At 53.4% G+C, this 25892-nt stretch overlaps 1 protein-coding gene across 1 annotated transcript; it reads left to right on the forward strand.

Moving 5' to 3' along the window:
* Positions 1-3964: 3964 nt before the first annotated feature.
* On the forward strand, positions 3965-25409 carry AMN (amnion associated transmembrane protein; the record flags this gene model as incomplete). Its single annotated transcript, XM_082282908.1, has 12 exons — positions 3965-4025; positions 6051-6169; positions 6284-6328; positions 16048-16135; positions 17615-17850; positions 19413-19550; positions 19631-19739; positions 20752-20834; positions 21799-21985; positions 22733-22907; positions 24948-25050; positions 25317-25409. The coding sequence occupies 12 exons, from the start codon at positions 3965-3967 to the stop codon at positions 25407-25409; spliced, it is 1437 nt and encodes a 478-aa protein (XP_082139034.1).
* Between the last annotated feature and the right edge of the window lie 483 nt (positions 25410-25892).

A 25892-nucleotide genomic window follows, 5' to 3' on the forward strand; every position in this document is an offset into this window, starting at 1 on the left:
AGCCTTTCCCAAAGCCAGTTATTTTGTGAGTCAGTTGTGTGGTTCCTTCCTGCACGCCTGGTTTGAGCCCTGGAGGCTGTTCCTGTTGAGTAATGTGTCTGGCTTGTTGTTTAACCAAAACAGGTGAAAACCCGAGTGTCTCCCCTACCCCCCTTGACAAATGAGGCACCTGGGGAGGCTGAGCCCACTCAGATCTCTTTGGCTCCTTCAGGCTGGTGTTTGGCAGTGAACGCTGGACCTCAGCGCATGCTCTGCTGTGTTCTGTAGGCTCACAAGAATGGGGAATGGCCCAAGCCAGGAACTGAATTCCCACTGGCTGGGCTAGCAAACACAGAAGAGACCTCAGGGACTGACTTCCACCCCGCAGGCTGCACCTTGGGTTAAGCAATGTTTGGGCACAGCTGGTTTGGTTGCAGCTGTGTTTCGGCAGCGTGGCTGTGTGAGTGGAGGCAGGAGCTGTCTGCAGACACTGCTGTGGACACTCAATGGCTGCTTTGTGCCAACACAGTAGCTTTGCAGAGGAGATTATTTCTACCAGGTATTTCTACCTGGCTGGTAGAAATGGCATCTGTCTTGGCGTATTCTGTGCCATCAGCCCTCAGGAACACAGGGGAGGCGTGAGCCTGTCCCCAGCTGTGGCCCCTTTAGCAGGTGTCCCTGGGGTAGGTAGTGGTGGCTGGTTAAAGACACTCTGTTTTCCAAGGATAAAAAGAAATCCCAGCCATGCACGGGGCTGGATGGAGTGGGCTGGTTCCATTGTGCAGCTTGGCATGGGCTCGGGGCTGAGAAGCAAACCTGGTTGCTCACATCCCTGCATCCGCACAGATCTCACTCCGTAGCTGCTCCTTGCAGCCACCCCTAACAAGAAGCTTTTGTTCCCCTGTTTCACACTACAAGATTAGAAGTGAGTTGGAGTGTGGCTTCCAGGTAGCTCTGAGATCAAATGGGATCCCCTCTGGTGACTTCTCCTGCCTTGCTGCCCTGAGGGTAAGGTGACTGTGTGGCTGCTGGAGGCCTGTAAGCACTGGGTGAGTTCCTCTTGCTGAATTGGCATGGAGCTCCAAAGAGGGTTTAACTCCACAGATTGACTGGATATTCAGCTTCAGCTCCTGACCAGCCCTGAAATGAGACTGTGCCTCTCCTGGTGGCACACACAGCTCGTCTGCCACCAGAGATTGGTTCTGGCAGTATAGATGGGGTTGTTGCACCCAAGACTGTATTTCTTTTAAATTAAAGGAAATCCCATGTGCGGATTTTCTCTAGTTGATGCCAGGGGCTGCTTGTTTTAAGGGCAGCCATGAGATGCAACAGCTAGAGAGGCTGTCACCTGCCAGGACATTTCTCCTCATTTATTTAAGCTTAGCTTTAGGTTCAAACCTTCGGCAATGCTGCACTGTGCCACGGAGACTGGCAAACATTGTCTGCCTGGGTACAGCCCAGCCCCCACAGGGGGTATTTCAGCACTGGGGGTTTGCAGTCAGTTTTTGGCACACCTCTGCCTTCTCCCCTCTCTCTGTTTGAGGCCATGGCGTGTAACACAGTTACCACAGCATAATTCTTCCATGCCCTTAATGACTGTCTAGAGATGGTGCCATTGCTGCTTGGCTGTTTGGAGGGCTGCAGGAAGTGTGTGCATGTGGGGGGCAGTCATCCACCTTGGGGCCTGGTGCCCACACCATCACCGCTTTGTGCTCAGCCCTGGGCTCCCTTTCCCGAAGTGCTGGGGCTGAGTACTCATACTGGGGAAGTCCTTTGTGTTGCAGGATACAACTTTTAAGTGGTGAGGAGAGATGCAGTTGCACAACAGAGAAGTTCCGAGAGGTGCTGGATATCCCTGAAGGGCTTTAGGAGGTGGCTCTGCTGGCTGGCTAAGGTGAACAGTGATTTTGGCTTTGATGCCCATTTATAACTCAATGCTGGGAAGGTCAAGCATCCACTGAGTGCTGTTTCCCCTCTGTGGCGGTGATGTGCTCACCCCACCTCAGGGGCATTGTGGACAGCCAGCATGGGGGAGCAGAAGGACGGATGGGCAGCAAGGCTTAAAATGTGCTGTCTGTGCATTAGGGCTGCTGCTTTAATTTCTGGGGACTGATTTCTCCTTCCTTTCCACTTTGCTTCACTCTCCTTGTGACCACATGATTCAAACCTTGCTCCTATGCAGCTGTTGTGCCTGTCTGGTCCTGAGGCACAGCAGCATCTTGGGACAGTAGCAACAACAAAATCTGGGATGGAGAGAAGCGTGCTCCAGCCATGGGGAGAGACCCGCAGCAAGGGCCAGCTTATTCAGCAGTGCCACAGTGAGCACCTGGCCCCAGTAATAAGTTTTGCTAGAATTTCTGTCATTGCCCTATCCTGTGCTGTCCCACCCTAATGCTGGAACAGGGACTGTCCATCCTTGAGCAGGGTTTCACAGGGGATTTTTGACATCTGCCTACTTGCCAGATGAATCCCAGCTCATTTAAAATCAAGTACCAGCTTTGGTGGGACAAGCAGCGCTGAGAAGCAGCAGCTGCAGGGTACAAAAAGTAAAACTAAGGGTGTGGAGCACATCCCGGCACTGGGTTTCAGGAGCTGTGGCACTGCTCTCTGCACAAGGTCCTGTGAGTGGTTTCTCCCGTTCTGGCTGTGCTGCAGGATGCTGAGGCTACAGACAAGAAAGTGTGCCCTCTGCACACTGCAGTTCTTTCTCCAAGCTCTGACTGCTGAGTATCCATGATTTATAATTTTTCCCCCCTCTAATAATGACAGGACATCTCACTGCAGCCAGCATTCACCCTGAGTCCCCTGGGAGAGATTTGTGAGTGGTAATTAGAGTGCAGGAGCCTTTCACCTCGAGGACATCTCTCAGCATCGAGCTCCCTGGGCAGAAAGTGCTGACTGTGTTTTGGCTGATGCCCAGGCTTAGAGCTGCAGCTCAGGAGCTTTCTCTCCTGGCACCCCAGTCTGTCTGCCAACTTGGAAGCTAAGAAGCAGGGGAAGCACAAATGGTGGGACAGGGATAGTTTGCTTCCCACTCCTGCACTCCTAAATCCTTGCTGGTGTCAGGTTAGAGCTTTTTGTGATCTGTGACCCTTCCATTGGATGACCCTTCCAAGAACTTCTCCAGTCTCTTCCTGGCCTCTAGTAAACCCCTGCATTCACCAATCTTCTACCCTTGCCCTGCTGCTATCAGTGTCAGCTGAAGGGCAACTGAGCCCCACAGCTCTCTCCATGGCACGAGCCTCTGCCATAATCCTTCTGCTGTCCCCTTGCCAGGATGTCATTGCTCTCCCACATCCTTTTCTGCTCCTAACACACCTCTGGTAAAGACATGGGCCTGGACTGGCACGCAGCACTGCTCCATGCTGTGACAGGCGACGGGGATGGTGCAGTCCCCCCTCCTGCTGCATCCCCATGCACTGGTGCCGCTGCCAGCAGCCCCGTGCAGCCTCCACAGGAGCAGTGTGGGGCTGTGCTGGCGCTGCCGGGTAATGAGCAAATCAGCTGGTGGCCAAAGTACAATTATGAGTCGTGGCTGGGAGCTGCTCCCTTCCAAGCAAGCTAATTGAAAATACATGGAGGCCATCATTAGTAATTATGAGGTAGCCGCTGTTCAGCAGGGGAGAGCGTGGGGTGTGCACACAGCGTGTTCACCCTGACACCCTTCAGCTGGACCTGGATGGGTGGGGGGAGTGGGGGTGGTGAGGTTTGGTGAGCGAAGCTGGGGGGACCCTCACTCCTGCCTCCCCAACTACATGCTCAGCGGCTCTCAGGCTCCCCATGGATGTCAAGGAAACAGGGAGATTGGGAAAGGAGCTGAGCGCGAACCAGCTTCTGGAACAGACCAAGGCTGAGGTTCGTGCTGGGGAAACCTGCCTCCCACACTGGTTATCTCCCTGCTCCCCCCAGCCTCCTCCGGGCTGAGCCCATCACGTGCCCCGGGAAGGTGCAAGGTCCAGCTGGGCAGGGAGCGCGGAGCCGAGGGATGGCAGCCGGCTGCGAAATGAAGCGCCTGCTCTTCTTCCTGGGAATCTTGCAGCTCCTTGGTGAGTACGCCCAGGGCCCGGCCGCCGTGGCGAGCACGGGTGACCGCCGGGCGACCTCCGCATTTCGGGTATGCTCCTGGCAGCCCTGGTTCGGAGCAGAGCTGCAGGCTCTGTCACTCACAGCGTACCCGTAAGGCAAACGAGGGAAGGCAGCAGGGAGCAGGGGGCTGAGGCTGGGATAGCCGTGCAGAGCCTGCTGTGCCTCTCATTTGAAGTCAGCAGCGCAGCGCTGCAGGACACGCTCCCTGTTGCATATGCATGTAGCTTTGATGTTCAAGGACTGCGCTTCCCGGGAGACAGGGCCGATTAAATAGCACACTGATATTTCCAGGGCTGGGGAGGGTGCAGGAATGCACGGCGCTGCTGCACGGGGCAAAAGGAGTAACCTCCGGCCGGGTGGGATGCGGAGCCGTCTCCAGGGTGTGCCCGGGTGCGAGCTCGCTTGACCTGCGGGACGTGAGGCTTTGTGTGATGGGGCTGTCCGAGCCTTTTGGCTGGAGCTCTGACCTCTCCACTCCCCAGCTGCCCGAGGTGGGAGGGACGAGAGGGAACTGCAGCAAGGACAGAACAACTTGCCATTACTAGGCTTTTTCCCTTCCTAAGCTCTTCTCTGCTCTGAGCTAGCAAGGTGTTTGTGCCCAAAACACTGCGAGCACCTACCTGGCTCCCGTTCTCACCACTGGCAGCGTCTTTTTCCCTCTCGGAGGGTTTTTAAGAGGACACGGCACGGGTGTGTTTGTTCTGCCTGAGGACTCCTTCAGGCACCCGCAGCCCGGCATGAGGCAGGGGAGCCCCTCTGCGCTCTGTAGCTGGGCTCCGGGACTTTTATTCCTGTTAAAAATACATCGTTTCCTGTTCATGTGGAGATGGTTACTACAGCCCGTGGTCTGAGCAGAGCCCGTGGCAGAGTAAGACAGCGCAAATTACACCCCAAGGTGATCCTTGTGTACTGATAGAGCCTCTGCAGCTACATCCCTCCCCATCACCTGGAGTAGCCGGGCCAAGGCATTCTGTAGTGCACCTTCGTCTGTCAGCTGGAGTCATTCAGAACCCCCCTCCTGCCCCAGGCTGGGCCGGCGTTCCCTCTCCACGCCCCCTCCAGTGCCCCAGTCTGTTCCACCATGGATTTTCTACGTATTTTGTAATTTTGTGGGTCTCTTACAGAAAAGATGATCCGTAATAACGGCGAAAGTCGGGGGGTTTTTTGGTCATTTTCTCTTCTCTGTCTCATACTTACTTGCCTGAAGCCATTTAATTCAGGCTGCTGGAAAGTCATTCATCTTCAGGTGAACGTGCATCCCCCCAGCCAAGCCTGGGCAATGACAGGTCGGGAGGCTGCTCTGCTGTGCTTGTGCAATCACGGAGGTCAGAGTGAAAACCCCCTCTCCCCTGTCCTGTCCCTGGCCACCAGGTTCATCCCTGTGGGGCCCCAAGGACAGGACTGCCACTGTCCCAGCAAACCCCAAGGGGAAGAACCCTCCAACCCAACCTGTTTATGCCTCAGGCTGAAATACACCGTTGAATCCCCCCCTCCAGCTCCAAACACATGAAACTAGCCTGTATTTTGTGCTACATGTCCTGTAGCAAATGCCTTTTCTTCTCTTGCCCTGTCTTTGTGGTATCCTAGCTCTGCATGCCCACTCTGTACCTTCTGGAAACCAAAGGCTGAGGAATCTCTATTTGTTGAATTAGTGAGTGACAACAAAACCCCTTGCAAGGATTGCTTAACTACCAGGTGTATATTGTTCTCGCCCTTTGCCTGCAGGACACTTTGCTGCCTTCTCTCTGCCTGCCAAATGTTTGTCCCTTGCTTCTCTTCCTGTCTTGGTGGGTAAAAACCATCACCCAGCCAAAAAAAATCCCGTGTAGAGAAGGGCTGTGACTGCTCAGCTGGGAAAACGCAGGAGCTGCTCTTGGGTGAAAAATCTGGCCTAAAAAGGCCAAGCCATCCTGAAGCACATCCCAGAGCAGGCTCCTGGTGCCTCCCATGGACTGGGTTAAACTGGTTCTTCTGTTCCCTCCCAGCTGCCACTGCTGCTGTGTACAAGCAGTGGATCCCCAACACCAATTTCGAAACCGCCTCCAACTGGGATAAAGACCGAGTCCCCTGTGCCAGCGACGTGGTTCACTTTGAGAAGGACAAGGTATAGACACTTCTGATTTATTTTTATTTTTGTTTTTGCAAAATGCTGTCAGGCATAGGAAAAGCCCCTTTACCTGACAGTGCAAAGCACACTCTATTCTTGCTTTTCTTACAGGTTGTCTCAGTCTTCGTCAGGTCTCCCCACGCGCTGACGGACATGGTAAGGCGTGGTGTGCGTGGTGTGCAGAGCTGTCAGAGGGTGGGTGAGGGCAGGGCCAGCCCTGCAGCTCTGCCTGGTGGCACATTTCCCTGTCCCCATCTCCACAGAATCATAACATGGTTTGGCTTGGAAAGGACCTTAAAGGTCATCAGTCCCAACACCCTGCCATGGACGGAGGCACCTTCCACTAGACCAGGTTGCTCAAAGTCCCATCCAGCCTGGCCCTGAACACTTCCAGGGATGTGGCATTCACTGCTTCTCTGGGCAACCTGTGCCAGTGCCTCACCACCCTCACAGTAAAGAATTTCTTGCTAATATCTAGTCTAAACCTGTCCTCTGTCAGTTTAAAGTCATTCCATGGACTTCGACACTTTTCTCCATGGTCCAGCCAGACCAAGGATGCCTCATCTGGGGCAGGGGATGGGAGTCCTATGGCAGTCTGGGTTTCTCTGTACCATGGAACCAAAAAGGCCATTTCTGGGCTTTTTTTTTTTCTTTTTTTTTTTTTTTTTCTTTTCTTTTCTTAATTAGGGGAGATGAGAGAGAGTACAACAAAACCCAATTTCATTTGAAATAAATTGATTTTTCCTCCTCAAGGGAGGGATAAAACTCCCTCCATGTGATGGAAAACTTGGCAGTAGTTGGCTGAGGAGCACCAACCCACAGCATTGCTGACCCAGAGCAGGCACTAGCCCTGGGCAGAGGCTAAGTGAAGCTGACATCAAAATATCTTGAAATGAAAACAAACTGTTCTGGCAAATCCCAAAATGTTGCTTAAGAAATTTTCTTTCAAGTGCCATTGGGTTTTATATTTTTCTGTGGCATTATCAGCCTGGCTGTGGCAAGATGGGCACGACATCTTGTGTGTGTTGAGTGATATAAGACTGGGGGAGTCTCAACTCAGAGGGTTTCTGAGCAACCTGATTTTGCCCCACATGAGGAACTCTGCCCCAGAGCAGGCTGACAGGCAGCCATGAAAACATGGCATCTCAATCTCCATGGCTTGGAGGGTAAAATTTAACAGGGAGGAATTAAATGGAAAAGCATGCCCCAACATGCCAGTGGAGGATGGGTCACCAGTGAGCCCTCTCCCAGTGCTGGGACAGGAAGAGATGGGCTGGATCCTGTTTGGAAACCCTCCTCTTCTAGACCTGATGAGCTTGCATACAAGTTTCCTCTCTCGGTTTTAGGGCAGCTTTGCTCTTTTATTGGCCACTAAATTTGAAGAAGCCCTTGAAATTTATGTGGTGTAATTTGTTCAGGCTGTCTATGCCACTAATAGTTTTGATGCTTTAATAACGCCATGTGCCACATTTAATCCCTCTACAAATATTTGGAGAAGATACTTTATTTATATGGCATTTTAAATATGAATTTTTGAAGGAAAGAATGTACTGGGGAAATATGTACAAATATAATGTAATAAATGATGTGGAATTTACCCAGAGAAGAAAAGAGCAAAATACCACTCCAGCAGATTTTATTTTACTTACAGATGAATGTATAATATTTCTAAAGTACTTTCATTAGAGGCCTGCAAAGTGCATAATTGCAGAGCAGCGTCAGTCATTACGGCTGAGCCTCCCGCAGCCAAGCTGGAGAGCAGAGCTGAGCAGCCTGAGGAGAGGGAGATCAACACAACCTTTGCACAACACAAAACAGCATCCACGGCCCTGCCCACTGCTGGGGTTGATGGCTCCCATCGTGACTCAGGGATGGGTCAGGGTCCCCGAGTGACCCATGGCTTGTCCCAGTCAACGGGTCCAGAGCGCTGGCAGGAGCCCCTGGGGTCCTTCTGCTGTCCTGGGGTTTCTCTGGGCCCCCACTGATGGCAGGCAGCTGCACAGGCTTCAGGGTTACAGTGAATTTTATAGTCCCGCTGCTGTGCAGGTGAGGAGGACTGCTGGGGGGATCCATGAGGGGATGAAGCATGGCGTGGGCTGAGGGCACCATTCTGCTCTTGCACTGAATTGCACTGCAGGTGAGCAGCCACCCCTGACTGTAACCTGCACTGCAGCTCACACCTTCCTTCTGAGCATTGCTGCCCCGGCAATTCCCTGTGAACTGTCCCAGCATGTCTCTTAGTGAGGTGGTTAATATTTCTTTTTAATTTCAGCTCAGGCACTTCCCTCCTGTTCACTGCCTTGCTCTGCTGTCACCAGGTGATACAGGGACTGCCAAGGTTAAGGATGAAAAAGAAATGAAACCCACCACCTGAGCTGGGCTGCCACTCATGCAAATGGCATGAAATTTGGCAACCAGCTGGTTAGAAAATGAATTGGTCATGAGGCTTTTTGCAGAGAGGCTGGGCTGCACCTGTTCGGCTGCCAGCCACGCGCACTGGAGCATTAATCACTTAAATCAGCAAGAATACATTAAGCTTTAGAGTCACCATGGAGATGCTATACAGCCTTTGGCCAAAAAAAAAAAAAAAGGAGAATGTTGTTTGCTATAGTAGCCTAGAAGGAAATTCACAGCTGAGGAGGGATTGGGCTCTCACTGACTTTCATGAGAACAGTGCCTGCTGTGGCAAGTGTAGGGGAGGATGCTTGGTGCTGGTGGTGGAGGGACAGCATGAAATCTCCCATCCCAACTCCCCAGCTGAGTGGAGTGTTGGGTGGTCCTCATGTGTCACCATCGCTCCTCTCCTAGACATTTTTCTGAAAGCTCACTTCTGTGTGGTCAGCTCTCCAGCTCCCCTTCCCATCAATACCATGCTGGCACCAGCCAAGTGCTGGGAAATGCCTTCTTGGGAGGAGGCTGTTGGGGCACAGAACCTGCCTCCCTGCTCAGAGCTCACCCACTGAGTGTCCAGCTCAGCAGTTATTTGAAATTTCAAGTGGATCCCTAATTCAGTCACACACTAAATCCAAATCCAGCTTAAGCGTAAATGGCTTTGATGCACAACCGTTGTGATTAGGCTGGATTTTCTATGGTATTTAGCTGCCTAAAGATGCAGATCAGTATTTAGCCAGCTTTTGGAGGTGCCTGAGACTAAATGTGCAGAAAGGATGGAAATGGAGGTGATGATGCCTGGCATGGGTGCTCCAGGGTAAGGCAGACTTTGGCTTTGCTTGTCTCCTGGTGGGGGAGAAAGACTCCTGTGAGGGATTGGACCCTCTGGCTATGGCTGTGCTTCCGAAGGGAGCCAGGCCAGGGCGTGGCTGCAGCAGTGAGCCTGGTGTTTGCCCCAGTAACACCAGCCCTTGTGCAGTTTGTGCCTGAGCTGGCCAGCACTGACGTGCAGGCCAGGGATGGATGCTGCTGCTTCTATTTTTGGGGTGGCGGGAGTCGGTTTTATTCACATGGGCAGAGCAACCTTGCTCCACCCCAGGGTCAGGACACTGGCTGGGGTTGCTCAGCAGCCCTGACATCTCTTTTCCAGCTGTGCCCCATCCCTGAGCTCTGCTGTGGGGCGGCAGCTGTTCGTACCCCTTCCCTGCCTGCCCCATGAGGGGCTGCAAGGCTGGGCAAGGGTTCGGAGTGTGTGGGGCACTGGGGTCTGACCAGGGACACCTCCCTCAGCCTTATATTTTTAGCTGCCTAATTGCGAGAGCAGAATGTACTCGGCTTTGCTGCAGGATGCTCCCGCTCGGTTCCTGGCAGAGATTGATCTTGAAATGCCAATTGCTCTCCAGGGGCACCGGCTCTAATGAATTGCCACAGTTCGCGCTAGTCCCAGGCACCGGTGCTCCCTCCCCCACTGCTTCCCAGACAGCGGGATAATGAGACAACTAGAAAAGGGATTATTTTTCCTTCACCTGAGATGAAGGTAAAAAATTTGAGGGGAGTGTGTGCCAGCACATAATTCCAATCCGGAATCCTGCAGTCTTTTCTGTGTCAGCATTCACACTGACGGTGTGTGCTAGGAAAGGAGTGTGGTAAAACAGCCATTTACACTCATCTCGCCGAGTCTATTTGCTCATTTCAGGCTGGTTTCCAGCAGGAAGAGTTACTAAAGTCTGCAATGAGCAGAGCAGCTTGCCAGCATCATGTAGCGGTTGCTGGAGCCCGTCTGGTTGGGAAGCTGCTCCATGGATCGTCTGCCATCCCTTCGCTGCCGGGCATGGCCCCCCTGCCTGCACCTCGAGCCTCTTCCTAGCTTTCTCTGATCTTGTCTGTAGAGGAAAGTTCAGGAAAAGGATCTTAGCTAATCTGAAATAGATTTGGCAAATGGCTTTAATCCTCTCTGTGTCTTCTGCATCCATAGCTCAATGTCTTCAGCTACCCAAAGGGCTTCCCATGTCCCTGTGACACCTGATTTCTGTACACTGGAACCTGTTTGGCACTGCAACTAGAAGTGTATGCTGGGGATCTGCAATCCAGTTAATGGGCTTTTTGTGTCTGTTGTTTGTTTTTATCCTCCCATGGCTTTCTCTGGGCCCTGTGGGGTGGTTTGGCAGGGGCTGTGTGGGATGGCCAGGAGCTGTGGCTTCTCTGTAGGGATGGGCAGGACTGTGATGTGTTGGGAACCTGATGTGTCAGGTCACTCCTATGCCAGGGGATGTGGGGGCAAGGCCAGGTTGGGCAGGTGCTGTGGGGAGCCTGTACACTGAAACAGCTTAAAATGTGGTAAGCAGACACAGCAGGGGAGCTGGCTCTGGCATTAATGAACGCGCGGCTGGGCTGCTGCTTCTGGGCAGGAGGGGAGGCAGGGATGCGGGCAGGGTGAGCAGCCAAGCACCTTGTTAGCTTGCAGGAGATGACACTGAAATGATGATATCCCCTGGCACACCACTCCTGTGCCTGTGCTCCTGCCTGCTGTGGGTCAGAAGCAGAGGGGCGAGCTATTGGTGGGATCAGATCAGGGCTGTGGTCATCCCCCGCTGTCGCTGGTGGGTCCCATGCAGAGCAGCCCCAGCTTCTGTGCCCCGGGTGTGCTGCACCAGCCTTCGTGAGCATAGGCTTCATGGGGATACAGGCTGCATTTCTTGCCTGCCTTCCTTGGGAAGCTAAAGCCCCATTCCTCATAGGACCACGTGCCTGGAGGGAGATGTTTGGGCAGCAAGGTGCTGCTCCAGCAGCAGGTGGCCCTCCTTGGCTCACACGGAGGTCTTGGGGTGGCAGGAGGTCCTCCTGCCTTCCTGGGAACCTGGACCAGCTGCTGTGGGATCGAGAGCTGTGGTGGGGGCAGGCTGGCTTTGGCAGCAAACTGGGGGGTATGAGGTGGCATGTGTGGCTAGGGCAAAGGACACTGTCTTGAGGGTGCAGGTGGAAGCTTCATCTGGGCCAGAAAGCGAATAAATGAACCCCCAGTAATGAACCTGAGAAGTGCTGCTGCAAGCAAGCCCCTGGCAATGCTCTGGAGTTGTCAGAGGGATTCACTTGTGGGTGAACCTGGCCCTGTGCCTTTCTGGGGTGTCACCCAACAGCTGGATACCACCCAGGCTCCACCACCAGCTGCACTGAGACCCCCAGCCTCAGCAGGCACTGGGGAAATCTCTGCTGTTCACACCTGTGGGCAGCATGGGCTGGGGTCGCCCGCCTGCTGCCGTGGCTGCCTGCTGCTGCCCATGGGCTGCTGCTGACCCGACAAAGCAGGACTGAGAAAGGTGATATGGAGATCATTTCCCTTGAGCATTATTGCCTGTGGTGGGTTACAGCAATCTGTGTTGGAGCAATAGCCCACTCACATCCTATCACAGTTTTTTTCAATGGAGGGCCAGCAGCACCAGCCCCAGAGCTGCTCCTGGGCTGGGTGCTGGGCAAGGGGATTTACCTGGGGGCCGATGGCTGCTGACCTGCCTGCTGGTGCAGCCGTGGATGCAGCACTGTGGAGCCCAGTGTGCCCAGGCAGTGTTAGTGTTGAATGATGGGGGATGGTGGCACCATCTCATCCAGGCAAGGAATTTAAATGCATAGATGCTGCAAATAAAAGCAAGGCTGGGGGAAGACCCGGCTGCAGTCACAAGTGTTGTTCACTGAGGTACAAAGCACAAGTGCTGCATTTTTCCTGTGCTGATGATGGTGACATGCCAGTCACAGTGCTCCTGTCAGTCATCTCAGCCCAATGCTTGTGACTCAAGCAGAGCCAGGATGTGCCAGAGGGTGATTAAGGCCATCTGATTGAAAAACCATCTCTCAGGACTTTGCTATTTCTTTCTTTTACATTTTGGAGGTTAGCTTTGTTTCCACTTATTTGTTGGGGCAGTGGATTCCTTCTCAGTGGTGCAGTGCTGGGGCTGGGCCAAGGGCTACATAGGGTCTTTCATCCTTTTTTTTTATGACTTTGATAAGAAAAATGATGACTGTGTTTCAGTTGTCATTACACTTGATAATGATAACAGAGGAGATAAGTGATTTACTAGTATCAGGGATGGGAAATGACTAATGGGACTCTAAGCACTCGCTGTATTAATGGCCCTGGAGTACAGGTTGGCAGGAGGAAGGGAAAGCAGATGAAACTGCCAGCTTTTTGGCTCTGGTCCATTGGTACCTGTCATTGCTCAGTTCAAAATGTACTTGGAAAGTGGCCCAACCTGTATGCAATTTCTACACTAAACTCCCAAAGGTAGAAAACCACTGCCCAGCCAGAGTCTCCATTTGTCCTCTGCAGTGAGCTGAGATGCCTAACTTATGTTAGGAAAAATGAAAGGGCAAATTATTTACAAAGATCCACTGGACAGTGGAGACACTCCTGGAATGCTGCCCAGTGGTGAGAAGCTCAGGCAGGGCTGGTGGTGGATGTGCAGCACAGTTGCCTCAGTGGGCAAGGAGCCATAGCTGTAGGGGCCAGCCCCAGAAATTCCTGTGATGAAGCAGAAGTACAGAGCTCTTCCTGAGCTTCATGTTTGTGAAGATGGGGTGACTCTATCCCGTCTTCCATCGTGTTGTGTTGCCATTTTGATTCCAGGGCAAGTGCTTGCAGTGTCTGGGCAGTCCCAGGGTGTGAAGGGACACTGTGTGTGCTCACTCTCATTTCCCTGCCACTCTGACACTCACATGAGCAGCTTCCTCTGGGCTTGGGAAGTCCAGCCAGCCTGGGGTTTTGGCCTCAAGAGTGGAAGGGGATCTCCTGCGGTGGCTGGAGAAGCTCCATCCTGTCCAGAGAGCTCAGAGGCCAGTGTCTCCAGAGCACAGGCACTGCAGGCATGGCGCAGATTTGGCATGAGGCATTTCCCCCAGCTCTCGAGCAGAACTGGTGCTGCTGGCCCATCCAGACGTGCTTGCCCTCCCAAGCACATGCACGATGCACCACCTCGTCCTGGAATCAGTGTCATGCATCCATATGTGCATCCCTAACTGAACAAGCTATCCTGTTATACCTCATCTCCTCTCTTACCACACCGAACTCAGCCCTGTCATGGGAATCCTCAGTGTGTTTTCCTTCCCTCCTACTTAGTTTGTGAAGATCTGAATGAACAATCCCCTTGGACACAAAAGCTTCTTGTGTCCTGCATGGTTACCACAGGGTGTTTGGGAAGCTCTGACCCACGGCTGTAGTCAAAGTGGTAACAACAGGAGAGGGAGCTGGCAGGCAGGCAGGGATGAGAGCAGGGACTTCCCAACCCAGTGGTCTTGATCCAGCCACAACACTCACAAACGTCAACTTCAGCAGCCTGGGAAAGCAAGTGGAGACCAGTCATGATCCTGCTGTGTAACCATCCCCCTCACCAGCAGCTGCTGGCTGATTTTCTTTCTTCCACCCAAAGATCCCTGCAGCTTTGGGTCTGAGTGCCCAGAGCTGGTACCCTGTGCTGGTGGAAGGATCTGCTGCGTCCCGTCCAAAGCCCCATGCTGGGCAGCTCAGATGGGGCCCAGCAGCCGGCTGGCCACCCTTCCTGCCTGGCCCCGCCGTGGTGCAGGGGGCCAGCCTGCAAACTGGGCAAGAGGCAGTGCCCAGGGGCTTCAGACTGCCATGGCCCAGGCAGTCTGGGAGAAGAGACTTGGCTGGCAGTGCTTCTGGCACTGGCCTGAGTATGGGTGACAGCTGACTGCTCCATAATGTCCCATTGCCTGCTCCCGCATGAGCTCACAGGAAAACAAGCCAGGCCACTTGAAGTGAAGTACAGCATTCTGTGGCTGAAGCTGGTAGCATTGCCCTCACCCAGCTGAATGCAGGCCAAAACAGACATGGCTTTTACATCTGCAGCTAAAGGACATGATGCCATTTGTATCCTGGCAGACCTTTCAGCTTTTTTCAGTGCTTCAGTATTGAACAAATTTCCTTTACTCAAAAGTAATAGAAATGCAGAGAACCTGACAGCAGGACACAGGCTATGGTCTGATGGAGCAGTGTCCATAGGCAAAGGCTCCTTCCTGGCTGGGGGGAGACACCACACCCCTGGGGCACACGTTGCCCCAACCTCAGCTATTCCTAGTGTCATCCCCTCTTGTCCAGCCCAATGTATGGCGTTGCTGGGTCCAAAGCAGATAGTGCAGAGGAGCACTGTGGGACTCTTCTTGGTGGCAGCCACCCTCTGCTCTCTATCCTGGCTTCTCATGGTTCCTGAACCAAGAAGAGCACCTGGGCTATGGCCTTCAAAGCACTGCACCACCAAGATACTAAACTTCTTAACAGGTGCCTACAGTTCACGGGTGGTGAGCTTTTTGCCTGGTCTGCCTACCCCCTGGTGGCCCAAGTGGCACTGAGCATCCTCAGGCAAGACTGGCCAAGGACAGAGAGCTATCACAGCCACCTGCAGCAGTCAGTTATAAGTCTTGCTTTCTCTAACCTACATACATATTTAAAGACCAATTAAGTGGATGAAACCGTAAAATCCTATTTAACGTTTTCTGCCTGAGCACAGGACCCAGTAAGTCAGCATAATGCAGTCCTGGAGGGCTCCCAGCTGCTGTCTGGGGAGTGGTGCTAAAACACTGGATAGACTGAATTAGAGAAGGGAGCCTTGAGCATCACTGACTTGAAAATATTGGGAGAAACCATGACTTTCCCTCTGCAATTTCTAAATGTAAAATAAAATGGGCTGGGCTGAACAGCCTGTGTGCTGTGAATGAGTTGCCTGAGTTGATCGTTCGCCAGGGCCTGTCCCAGTGCTGGCAGTGGTGGCTCGTGACCCAGGTGGCCACAGTTTCTTGCTGAAAAGGTTCCCGTGGCAGAGCTGTGCCTGCTGAGGTTTGTCCATGGCCAGGCTGAAGCCAGGTCAGTACCATGACCGTGACTACCTGCTGGTGATGTCCTACCCAACAAGAAGAGGGTGTGGCTATAGCAAGCTTCTCCAAATGCCACTGTGTGTTTCCCTTAGCTTGTGCTGAGTGCAGATACCGTACTTGACGCTGCACCAAGCATAGCTTGGGTCCCTGAGTTACGTTTTATGGGGCAAGCACAGCCCCTGGAGGTGGGAACCCATTAAGTGACGGGTTGCACTCTGGCACTTGCAGAGTAAGGTTGGGTTTTTCATGGTGTTCCCGATGTATAAATCCATTCCTGAGCTGCTGGGAGTGTGTGCAAGAGGAGGAAAAGCTGTCAAAAGAGCTTATTTTGCTTTTTCCTTTTCTTGCTTTTCTGAATGCTCTTCTGTGTTATGGAAGATAACATCAAACTGCCCCTCCCCCTTGCAGCATCCCCGTCCGTAAAACCGGGAGCTGATACTTTCCCATTTACATGGGGCATGGCAAGGGTAGCTCCTGATAACTGTAAAGTGCCGTGGAGACTGTGAGGGTAATAGGCAGCCTAATGATTAGCAGTGTTACTTGGTTACAAGCCTGGGTGGCTGGCAGCAGGACCGCGCAGTAACACTCTGCATCCCTTCGTCTAGTACCTGCCCCTGAACGGAGAACTCGTGCTGGCAGCTGGTGCAGGATTCACAGCTTTCGATGGCAGCTGGGATCCAGGCTGTGACTCAGGTATTTTGTGCCCAAACCAGGCACCCCATCAGCCCGTGATGAATCATGCAAATTCAGCCCAAACACCTCTACAAAGGTCCCAGCTCAGAGCAAAGTGAATCACTCCTCTTCAGTACTTACCTTTCCTTTGATGGCCTCTCTCACATCAGATCTTTTTTTTCCTGCTAGATCACCTGTCTTCTAAAAAAGTAATTACGGTAGGGAAGCCTTTGAAGTTGTAGCAGAGAGGCAAATATTGTTTGTATTTTCCCCTGCCTATTAAGCATGTAGCCACATCAAAGCCCTTACTGTCTCTGTCATGGTGTTTCTAAAGAAAACCAGTTAGGAGTTACACACTGGTGAGCCAAGCCATGGCCATCACAGCAAGCTGGCCTTTGGCCTCACACATGCATCCTCCCCTCCCCTCCCAGCCTCCAGCCCATGGCTGAGACAGCGGGTTTGTGTCATTGGTGCCTGCTGAAAGCTGTTTTCTAGGGAGGTGTATTTTGGGTGCTTAAGAGCTACCCCATGCTTTCAGTGGCAAGTAACTTTTTAGTTCCTCTGCAGGGAAGGAAGAGTCCAAGCAGAGTGCCTGTGCCTGCACTCTGACTGGAAAAGAAAAAGAGAAAAAAAGGGAGGAAAAGTCCAAATCAGTCTTCCCAGAGGAAGGATTGTAGCTTAAGACTGTCTGGAGCCACTCTGAAATCCTTCATTCCTATCATTTTTTTACTTTGGGGCTGTTTGCTCCCCCCCCGCCGGGAAGCTCAGGCATCTGTGCTTTGCACTGGGCTTTTCCTGCTGACCACGCCCTGCTCCCCTGAAATCAGCAGCGTTTCTGGGACAACTTCCACAAATGGACTTCTTTAAAGCACGATTTCAAAATGAATGCGAATAATTCAGTCACTAAGCACCCTCACGCTGGCTGAATTGGTAAAGGTTCAGCTGCTGGGAAGGGGGAGGAGGAATCAGGGCGCTGCATGATGAGACTAACCAGCAGGGAAGTGGTTAATGGCTAAATAATTGATAGTTAAATGGAGCACTGACTTTGGGGTTACCTGCTGCAGGGAACAGGGCTGGTCACGTTTCTGCAGACCTGCCAGGCTGCTGGGAAACTGGGACATGAATTATCATACCCATTTCTATCAGGTTTAGCTGTTACTCAGCATTCGGGCAGATGTTTTCCTCCTTAGCAAGAAGGGTGAGCTTTAAAAAAGGGGGGAAAAACTGTCCTGTGGGATCTGGGCCTGGAAGCAGCAGGCAGATGTGGGGTTTGGGCTGAGACCCCAGCTCTGAGTGCTGGGAAACTTTGCCAAGCTCTGGGAAATGCCTGCAGTGGCTGCCCATGAGGGTGATGCCAGGGCCAGCCCTTGGCTCCCTGACCACAGGATGAGATCCTTCACTTCAGGCCAGACAGTGCCTGGTTTTACCAACCCAGATGCATCTGCTGGGGCTTTGAGTTTGGGTTTGGGTCATGCTCAGCCTTTCCTATCGCTTTTCCAGGTGGAACAGTGAGGTTTGCCGATGCCGAGCACCACACGTGGTTCGACCCCACAATGTGGCAGGATGTTTTTCCCAGTGGGGAGCCCAAGCCAAGTGGGCCCATCTTTTCTGTGGATGAGGAGCGCGTCCCGTGCCGCTATGATGATGTTGTCTTCCAGCCCGAAACCTCCTTCCGGGTAAACATCGACTCATCGCAGCCAGCGATTCACCTCCGCAGCATCTCTGTCATGGGCCAGGTAATGTGGGGAGGATGAGAAACTGGCTTGGCACCTTCTCTCCACAGCCCCAAAGTAGGTGAGGCGAGGAAGGACCAGCTGGAGATGGGGGAGCAGCGCTTTGCAAGGAGATGGGGCACACCTGTGGGGCTGCAGCTTCATGGGCTGCTGCTGCTGCTGTTGCTGTTGCTGCGGGTGGCCTCCATGGCCTTTTTGCATCGACCAGTTTGTTATCGCCTCCCTCTCTGCAGTGTGGGAGCACAGGTTGTCTCGCTATTCATGTTTAAAGAAAGGACCAATGTGCACGGGTCAAACCACCAGCAAATGGCATCTTCTCTGGCTCCCAGGGGCCTCTCCCTTCCCAGGCACGTGTCTGCAGCTGTGCTGCTCAGGGACCCTCTGGGGACACCTCCCTCCTGCCCCCGACCTTAACATGGCCTGTGGCCCAGTGATCATCTCCCAGCTTTGCTTCAGCGCTGCTCTTTAATTGATTGGAGGGATAATTATAGAAGCGCTGGCAGCCTGCTGTGCCTCAGCCTGGGAATCAGGCTCCCCATGAGCCCTGTCCCACCAGGTCGGGGGAGCAGAAGATCACAGGCACTGCAGCAGTAAACACAGGTTCCTTCCAGGAGTGGGAGATGCAGCAGGCGTTTCATAAGTTATTTATTATTTCTACTGCTGTGCTGGCTGGGATCTGCCATTCCAGGGCCAGGCATTAGGTAGCTGCTTTTTGAGTAATAGACTCAGTGGGTGTCCAGGCGGGTGCAGGTGAGTCTGAGCAAGGCAGCACCCCAGCAGAATTCACTCCAGGCACACGTAGCCCCAGGGATGCAGAGGTGGATGCTGTTGGGTGCTCAGAGTGATGCTGATCCTGCTGATGCTTGGGGACCACCCCACGGCTCATCATCCCCCCCAGGGACCACTGCTGGCTGTCCCTCAGGCTGCTGCTGAGCGATGAGAAGGTGAAGGAAGGAAGAAGGTGCTTTTTAGGATCATAGCATGTTTCCTAAGAACTGACCTTGTGAGCTTCTTTATCCCTTTGAGGCCAGCCTATTCTGTGCTGTGTGATGACTATTTTCACCCCAGGGCCTGAGAAATCTGCCCGTTGTGCCAGAGCATGGAGATGCTTCCTGTGGAAGAGAGTGGGTGAGGGAATCACCGGTGGCTTGGCAGGATGAGGCTGGTCAGTCCAGCTCAGCCTTTGCTAGTGCCAAGCACATGGAGATGCTTCCCAGATAGGAGGAAAACAGCTCAGATCCAGCCCCATTCCTCCCGGTAGTGAAAAGCTGGTACCTGGAATTCTCTGGGCCAGCAGAAAGATGGAAAGCAAAAGAAGAAAAGGCCCAGCCATCTCACTGCCATTGTTTTTGGTTTTAGAGAGAGTTTTTCTGTTGGTCCAGGGGAAAAGCTGGAATGGGTGTATTGGCAGGGTTTTCCTGCTGCATCACTGCTTGCAGCGAGGCTGTTCAGTGACGTCCATCAGATGTGACATCAGGTGTCCCAGCAGCACGGCTGGGTGCCTGGGGACAGCACTGGGACCTGTCCTGGGACACTCACCCACTTTGCTGCTCTTCCTTGCACAGGAGCTGAACACCCCAGCGTCCTGGGCTGGGTACCTGAGGGGCCCCTCCGCCCCGCTGCAGTTTCATGGCAATGGCACTCTCCAGGTGACAGGCACTGGCTGTCCTGATAAGTCCGGCTGTGCCTGCGGGAACACCCTGGTGAGTCTTCCCTTTCCCATTTTGGGGGCTCCAGTGCAGGTTGTGGGGTGAGGGACTGACGCTGCCTTGCTCTCCTTTAGGATGGCCCCCGCATCTGCGCAGCCCTGCTCAGGGCATCAGGGAGGCAGTGCCCAGAGCCAGCGTGCCAGAGCCCTTTGCAGCCCCTTGGCCACTGCTGTGGGGTCTGTGGTGAGTGGGGGACATGGCCCTATTCCTCCTCCCTGCCACACCAGCTGCCCCACCCTGCTTCCCCTGGCCCTGTGGGGGAAAGTTGGGTGCAGGGGATGCTTGCTGCTGGTTGTAAGCTGAAGTTTTGCTGTGTCACTGCTCCCAAGGGGTCCCGTGTGCAGATCCCATTGTGCCACCTTCCCAGCACATCCCTCTGAAGCATCATCCTGGTTTTTGGGAGCCTGTTCTGAGTCGCAGCCCTTTGTCCCTGCCTCTGGTTTATCCTGTCAGGATGTCACAGCTCGTCAAGCTAATAGGGCTCTGCTGAGTTTATGCAACAGAAAACACTCAGAGGAAATGCAGCCTTTTCCACTGTAATGTCAGCTTCCCAACAGCCAGCTTGTTTCATTTCACTTAAAATAAAAACATGCAGATTGGCAGCGTTCCCTCTGCAATGGGTGCTGCTCCATTAATCTGCATGAAAGGTTGTTAGGGGCAATTTTTCATGCACATCTGTACCTGGATACTTGGTATCTGATATTTGGTATATCATACCAAATTCAATAAAATGGCACCATGTTTCTCCAACATGCTCCTGAAAGCATAGTCCCTCACAGTCGTTACGACAATTTAAAATTTCAGCTAATTCTTACTTGTATTTTTTCCAAGGAAAATATTTGTCTCCGTGACTGCAGTGCAGCAGCACGGGAAGCAGAGGTGTTCCCTCCTCTCAGCCTTCCCCCCAAAGCCAGGGTAGCGCTGCTGAACTACAACCTCGTGGCCCCAAAACCAGGAACATGTAGAGCTTCCCAGAGGGATAACTGGAAGAAAGCTTTCCAGGCAAAGCTTCTCTTGGAAGCCAAATGCCTTTCATCAAACCCAGCTGACAAAAAGACCAACAAGGGAGGGAGAGGTTGCACAGGGGTACTGGAGGGTCCTCAGCGCCTTTCATGGCAGTCAGAGCTGTGCTGCCGTGACAGCTCTCTGTCCACACTTGGTGACAGTTTGATGTCTGTCTGTTTTCCGGCTGCAGGGGCCACCGTTAACCTGGATTTCACTCCTGATTTTGACCTGCAGAAGTACCAGGACAGATTGGTACAAGAGTTGCTGAGCCAGGTACATCAGCCTGTCAGATCGGAAGGGGCTAATGAAACCACAAGCCACTGGCCACATCTGCCAGTGACATGATGCGTGTGGGAGTGTCTGTGGTGGGCATGCAGCCCCAGCGATGCCAGAGGTGCAGCTCACTCCCCTCCACCTTGCAGGGCCCACCCTCCCCGTGTGACCTCTTGGATGTGCCAGCTTGCTGTGGGTGCTGGGTCCCTTGCTCCCCACCACAGCCCCACCATCCCGCTCAGCTCAGGGCAGGAACAGCTGCCGACATGCAGTGGGGAGGGATGCAGGGGCTTGCTGCAAACCCTGCTCCAGAAAACACAGGAGGTCAGGTCTAGGTAACATGGGAGCTCAGTGCACGCAGCTGGGATCATGCAAACCTGCAGCAGGGCATCCCCTGGCCTCTGGGCAATGCTGAGCTGCTTTGCCGTTCCCCAGTAGGCAAGCACTGGGTTAATGACTGGCACTGGTCAGCTCTCAGATGCTCTACAAAGCATCACTTCATGCTGCTGCTTGTCAGAGACAACATGACATCCCTCCTCCTTGCCAGGGGCTGCCAGGGGAGGAGGTGTGCTCTGCGTTGTGCTGGGAGGTTTGATACCGGAGTATTGCTCTATTGATCCTGAGCTGAAAGCTGTCTGCCTGCCCTCCTTACAGCCACACGTCTTAATACAGCTTTTAATGGGTGTTATACATGAAATTGTTTTCTCAGCATGCTTTCCTCTGTCGGGGCTCACTGTGTGCTGGGTACTGGTCACAGCTTGGGAGAGAGGGAGAGAGGGGATGTACAAGCCTCTCCTTTGGGAAGTGCAGTGGCACTGCAGGGACAGGGATGGCAGCTCTGCGATGGGGCTCAAATGGAGATTCAGGTGGGCCTTGCAGCTGCCCCGTCGTGGCTGTCTGGAGAGGTGACTAATCTGTGCCTACCCTCTCATGGGCTTTACGTGTCTTCTTGTGTTTTGGGAAGCCCAAGTACGCTGGTGTGCAGATGGCCATATCCAAGGTGCACAAAGCACAGACCTTCCTGGGCGTCCTGTCCCGAAGCTCCACTCCTCTGATCCAAATCGTGCTGATCGATGACAGAGCAGGAGTGCAGGCGGGCACCGCTGCGGAGCAGCTGGCAGCAGACATCATGGAGAACGTAGCACAGCATGGTAACGCCCCTGTTCTCCACAGCAGGTCCCCTGCAGGTGCACCCAGACCCACCACTGGCCAGAGCTTCGTATTCCCTGCCACCAGCCCACATGTCCAGTGGGGTTTGAATGTCTCTAAGGATGGAGATTCCACAATGTCTCTCAGCAGCCTGTCTTCACAACTGATCATCTTTGCAGTAAACCAGTTTTTTAAATATAAATACTTAGATAAATATTGGTATTTTAAGTGGAATTTAGCATATTCAGTATCTGCTTGTTGCTTCTTGCCCTGTCACTGGGCACTGCTGACAAGCCTGGCTCAGTGCTCCAGCTGTGGCTCACCAGGGCAGAGCAGAGCAGAGTGGAAGGGTCACCTCCCTTGAGCTGCTGGCAGTTGTCATGCAGCCTGGGATACTGGTGTTCTTCCCATGCCATGTCTCACCATGACTGGCTTGGTGCCTGCCAGGACCCCCAGGTCCCTCTCTGCAGAGCTGCTCTGCAGCCAGAATGCTGCTTGTGGAGGCAGACAATGGAAGCTGACAGATGCTGATGGGCACACAGGTCACAGCCAGGGGACCTGGTGGTCATTGTGGGTACCAGACCCACACGGGCTTGTCCCCATTGAGTCCATCCACCTGTGTATGCCATCGCCATTCTCAGGGAAAGGTGATCCCCGGGCAAGCAGGGCCAGACCCAGCTGAAGGCTCCCTCTGCCATGGGTGTGGAGATGTGTTGCCCTGTACAATCCTCATCCATATTTCTTCCCAGGTAAAGCTCTTGGCATTTCAAGTGGCAAAATGGAAGTGGCCACTGGCAGCACTGCCAGCGGGCAGGTGGGGAGCCACCCAGTGAGCAGGATCACAGCGGGGACAGTCATGGGGCTACTCTTCAGTCTCCTGTTCCTTGGAGGGATCCTCTTTCTCTACAGAAGGGGAAATCTGAGGTAGGGATGGGGCTTCTGCCAGCAGCAAATACTCAGGCTGTCTCTGCTTGGGAGCAGCTGCCAGCCCAGGCTGTCCTTCCAGCCTGGCACACGGTGCTGCCCAGAGCTCCCACAGAGCCTGGCAGTCTGCTACCCCCAGCATTACTGTTCATAGAGCCACAACATGGTTTGGGTTGGAAGGACCTCAAAGATCATCTAGTTCCAACCCCCTGCCATAGCCAGCAACACCTTCCACTAGACCAGGTTGCTCAAAGCCCCAACCAGCCTGGTCTTGAACACTTCCAGGGATGGACCATCCACAACTTCTCTGGGCAACCTGTGCCAGTGCCTCACCACCCTCACAGTAAAGAATTTCTTCCCAATATCTAATTGAAACCTGCCCTCTGTCAGTTTAAAACTTGTCCTTGCTCCTCATGGTTTATTGGAGGTAAGGTGGCTGAAAGGCACTTCTGGACTGCTGCTTCATTCTCTTCTGTGACCAGGAGGAGTTGCCTCTTGGCAGGGTGCAGTGTGCTCTGGTGGGAGCAGAGCTGCTGCAGCTCGGCTGGAGCTCTGCACAGCCCAGTCATGGTGCCTGGTGGCATGGGTTCCTTGGCACCATTAGTTTGCAGCCCTGCTGGGGAGTGGAGGGCTGAAGCTGCCAGCTGCTAAAAAGAAATGCATCAAAATAATGCAGAACACTTGTCCCACAGCTTTACAACCAGTAAAGGGAGAGACAGCATCCAAAAGCAAGTGCAGCTCCTGGTGCATTAGTTGTTCCCACAGCATGGAACATGGAGTGCAGGTCCCAGGGGAGAGCTGGAGGGTGCACCTGGCTGCACCACAGCTGGGAGCTAGTCAGAAATACCCCTTCTCCATCACCTTTTTCCTTTACAGCTTGGAGATGGGGCCTGGCAGTGACTAGGGCATCCCAGCAGTACCCACAGCAGGTGCTTGGGGCACCCACCTTCACATGGAGGGTTTTGCAGGATTTACTGGCTGCCTGCTGAGCCACTGCGAGTTGTCTCTCACCCAGCTGTGGGCAAGTGGGGTTGACCTCACACATTTTATAATCAGGGGCCAGGAATTGCTTAAATTTGCATGTGCAAAGTGCGCCTGTGTCTGCCAGGGGGTGCTGAGCTCCCCAGTGCTGGGGCTGCCGTGTCAGAGGCTCCCGAGTCAGGTTGGTTGTTCCCTCCCACTTCTTCCACTGGGATTTTGTCACTGTGCAGTAGTGGCCCTGGCCAGGGACAGTTGCCCTGCTGCTTGACACGTGCTGACATGGTATTTCCTAGCAGTAAACCCATGCCTTCATCTAATTTCTAAATAAAACTCCCAGACCCATAATTGCTGCTTGATGATTTATCTTTCACTGACGCTTCTTTGGATGCTGGACAGGCCTTTGAAACCAGCTCTGTCAGCAGCAGAAGGGAATTTGGTGTAGCTACAGGAGACAGAGCTGAACACGAGCCCAGGGTCTGTCCCTGGCCAACCCACTGCTGCTGCAGGTCCCCTTATTTCCTCCCAAAGGGGCCTGGCAGAGCTTCTCTCAGAGCTCCTGAGGTGATGTGCGTGGACCTGCTGCTGAGCCCACCTGCACCAGATGCCAGTGCAGCAGAGGATGCTCCATGACTGGGAACCTTAGGACAAAAGTAATGAAGAGAATAGTACAAGTAGTGATGGTGATTAAGGTGAAAAAATGGTAACGTGATAAAAGTAATTAGTGCTCGTTGAGATTGCAGTGGGAACAGGTGTCAGCTCTGTGGCAATTCACTTTAGGCCACAGGGAAGGAGTGATTGCTCCAAAGTGAAGCCTGTGCTAGAGCTGTCTGCCTCTGCAAACTCCTCCCTCCAGAATGCAGGTCCCAGATCTCCAGCCTTAATGATTTCTGCTGGATACAGCAGCTTTTCCCTGGGAAAGGGTACAATCATCCCATTTCAATGACAGCCTGACACTTTGCCCCTGTATTTTCCCATCTGCCTCTTAAAGATGCAGGGTTTCAGCTGGGGGAGCTGCAGGGATGGGAGGGATGTGGAAGGTGATGCCCAGTTCTTCCCCAGGTTGCCTGCCCTGCGCCTGTCCCGGTCCTGGGACAGAATGGAGGACCCGGTGTCCCCCGCACCAGCCAGTGACAAAGGCTTCAACAACCCCATGTTCAACGTGGTGAGTCAGCCCTGCCAGGGACACCGGGATGCTCAGGGGGGTGGGCAGGAGCTGCTGGGGCTCCAGCCATGACATTCTTGAGAGCCTGTTGGGGTTACCCTGACAGGGGTCCTGCTTTCCCCGGGCTGGGAGGGGTCTGTGGGACATTCCCGTTCTCCCTCAAGTCACCAGCCTCTCAACTGCTGCAGGGACTCAGCACTGGCTGGGTTGTGCCAAGGGCTTTGCTTCTCTTCCCCATCAGTTGTTTTTTCTCTTTGCTGTTGCAGGAGCCTCCAGGGGCTGACCTTGGAGAGGAAACACCTGATCTCCAGGTCTTCTACCTCAACCCTCTGTATGATGCAAGTGAGACAGAGACCTGATGGTGTGGACTCATACTGGGGGCAGACACCACTCCCTTGGGGAAACCACTGCCTCTCCAGCCCTCACAGCCCCTCACAGTCCCTTGCATCACTCCTGGTGGGATTTAAGCCAGAAGCAGATCCCACCTGAATAAAAGTGTCCATACAGTGAAGGAAACCATAGCAAACCTTCACTGTTGCTATTCAGTCACATGGACATGCCCTCCCTGGTGTTACTTCTGGACTTTAAACTGTCTTTTTTAGGTGTCAGTTCTTTTTAGATAGTTCAACACTGAGATTTGGGTCTCAGGTGGTATCCAGAGAAGCTGGGGTCTAGCTCAGCACCCTTTAGCCAGCACTGTGCCCAGGGCACACAGCGGGTTGAAGGAAGCATCCCTGGATGCATGACAGAAATTAAGTGCTCAGACACATTTCAGAATATGACCCAGGGCCTTCAGGGCCTGGACCCATTAGCTGGAAGGTTGTTTTGCTTTCCAGCAGTGT

The sequence above is a fragment of the Coloeus monedula genome (genome assembly GCF_965178545.1).
Source record: "Coloeus monedula genome assembly, chromosome: 6".
NCBI lineage: Eukaryota > Metazoa > Chordata > Aves > Passeriformes > Corvidae > Coloeus > Coloeus monedula.